Consider the following 985-nt stretch of genomic DNA (forward strand, 5'->3'; position numbering starts at 1 on the left):
GGTTTTCCACAGAGTTTGTCTAGAAAGTAGAGATGGTGGCAATTTTAAGGAGGCACTTCTCTGGTAAGAAAAATGTGCAAGTTGTATGTTCTTAACACTAAGTTATGAGCTAGCATTTAGTCTAGTTTCTTGATATATCACCTCATCTTTCTAATGCTTCTGCTCTCCAACCACCCATCTAACTTCTGAGCTCACATTTTATTTAATCAGCTGCCCTTCCTACCACTTGCAAGCAATTCAAGATTTCTCTTCTATGCTTTTGGGATATTTCCTGAGTATAAAAATAAAAATAATTAATGATTAAATAGCTAATGTAATTGATAATTTTTAAATCACTAAGAAACATATCACTGAGCTTCAGGACTATGACTTTAAAGTGTGGAATTAAGTGAAGATCTGCTTATAACATAAAATGTGACTCAAATGAGCATGGTATTTAAAACAGACCCTAGATTTTAAAAAATTATTTCATCTAAATAACATTGACATTCTGATTCTTTTCACACCTTCCTCTGAATAGTAATGATGACAAGCAGCCCATTGTAATTTCATCTCCCACTCTTCCAGCTCCTTTTCCATCTTAGAAAACAGCTGGTTGAAAAAAGACCACATCAGGTATGAAATACTGTTCTGCAGGGTCATGTGAGTAAGGGGTTGAAGAATGCCAGGGGTATATAAGTGACCAGGCCTTTGCCTAGTTAATTAAACATCTCATTACAGGTGCTTACCTAGCAGGATAATGATGCAGAGGAGAATGGCAACCAGTGCCCCTGTGCTGAGGCCAGCAGGGAGGAGCAAGGCCTCAGCGTTGCAGGATTGCATGTTCCCCCGTCTGTCGCAGGCACACACCCGAATGGTCAGCGTGCTGGTGCTGCTCTGGATCGGGTAGTCATTGTCAAATATTATGACTGGCAGGAGATAAGTACTCATCTTACTACGGCTGTATCCATTTCTTCTGGTCATAATTTCTGCTTTGTTTTCTTCA

At 39.3% G+C, this 985-nt stretch overlaps 1 protein-coding gene across 1 annotated transcript in view; it reads right to left on the reverse strand.

The window, feature by feature from the left end:
- The window catches only part of CDH9 (cadherin 9, type 2 (T1-cadherin)), a 43722-nt gene that overhangs the window by 2807 nt on the left and 39930 nt on the right, over positions 1-985 (reverse strand). Inside the window, exon 10 of the mRNA XM_010132395.1 lies at positions 729-980. Within this exon, the coding sequence (XP_010130697.1) occupies positions 729-980 (252 nt within the window). The remainder of the gene's footprint in view (positions 1-728; positions 981-985) is intronic.

Source organism: Buceros rhinoceros, unplaced genomic scaffold (assembly GCF_000710305.1).
Source record: "Buceros rhinoceros silvestris isolate BGI_N320 unplaced genomic scaffold, ASM71030v1 scaffold8573, whole genome shotgun sequence".
Taxonomy (NCBI): domain Eukaryota; kingdom Metazoa; phylum Chordata; class Aves; order Bucerotiformes; family Bucerotidae; genus Buceros; species Buceros rhinoceros.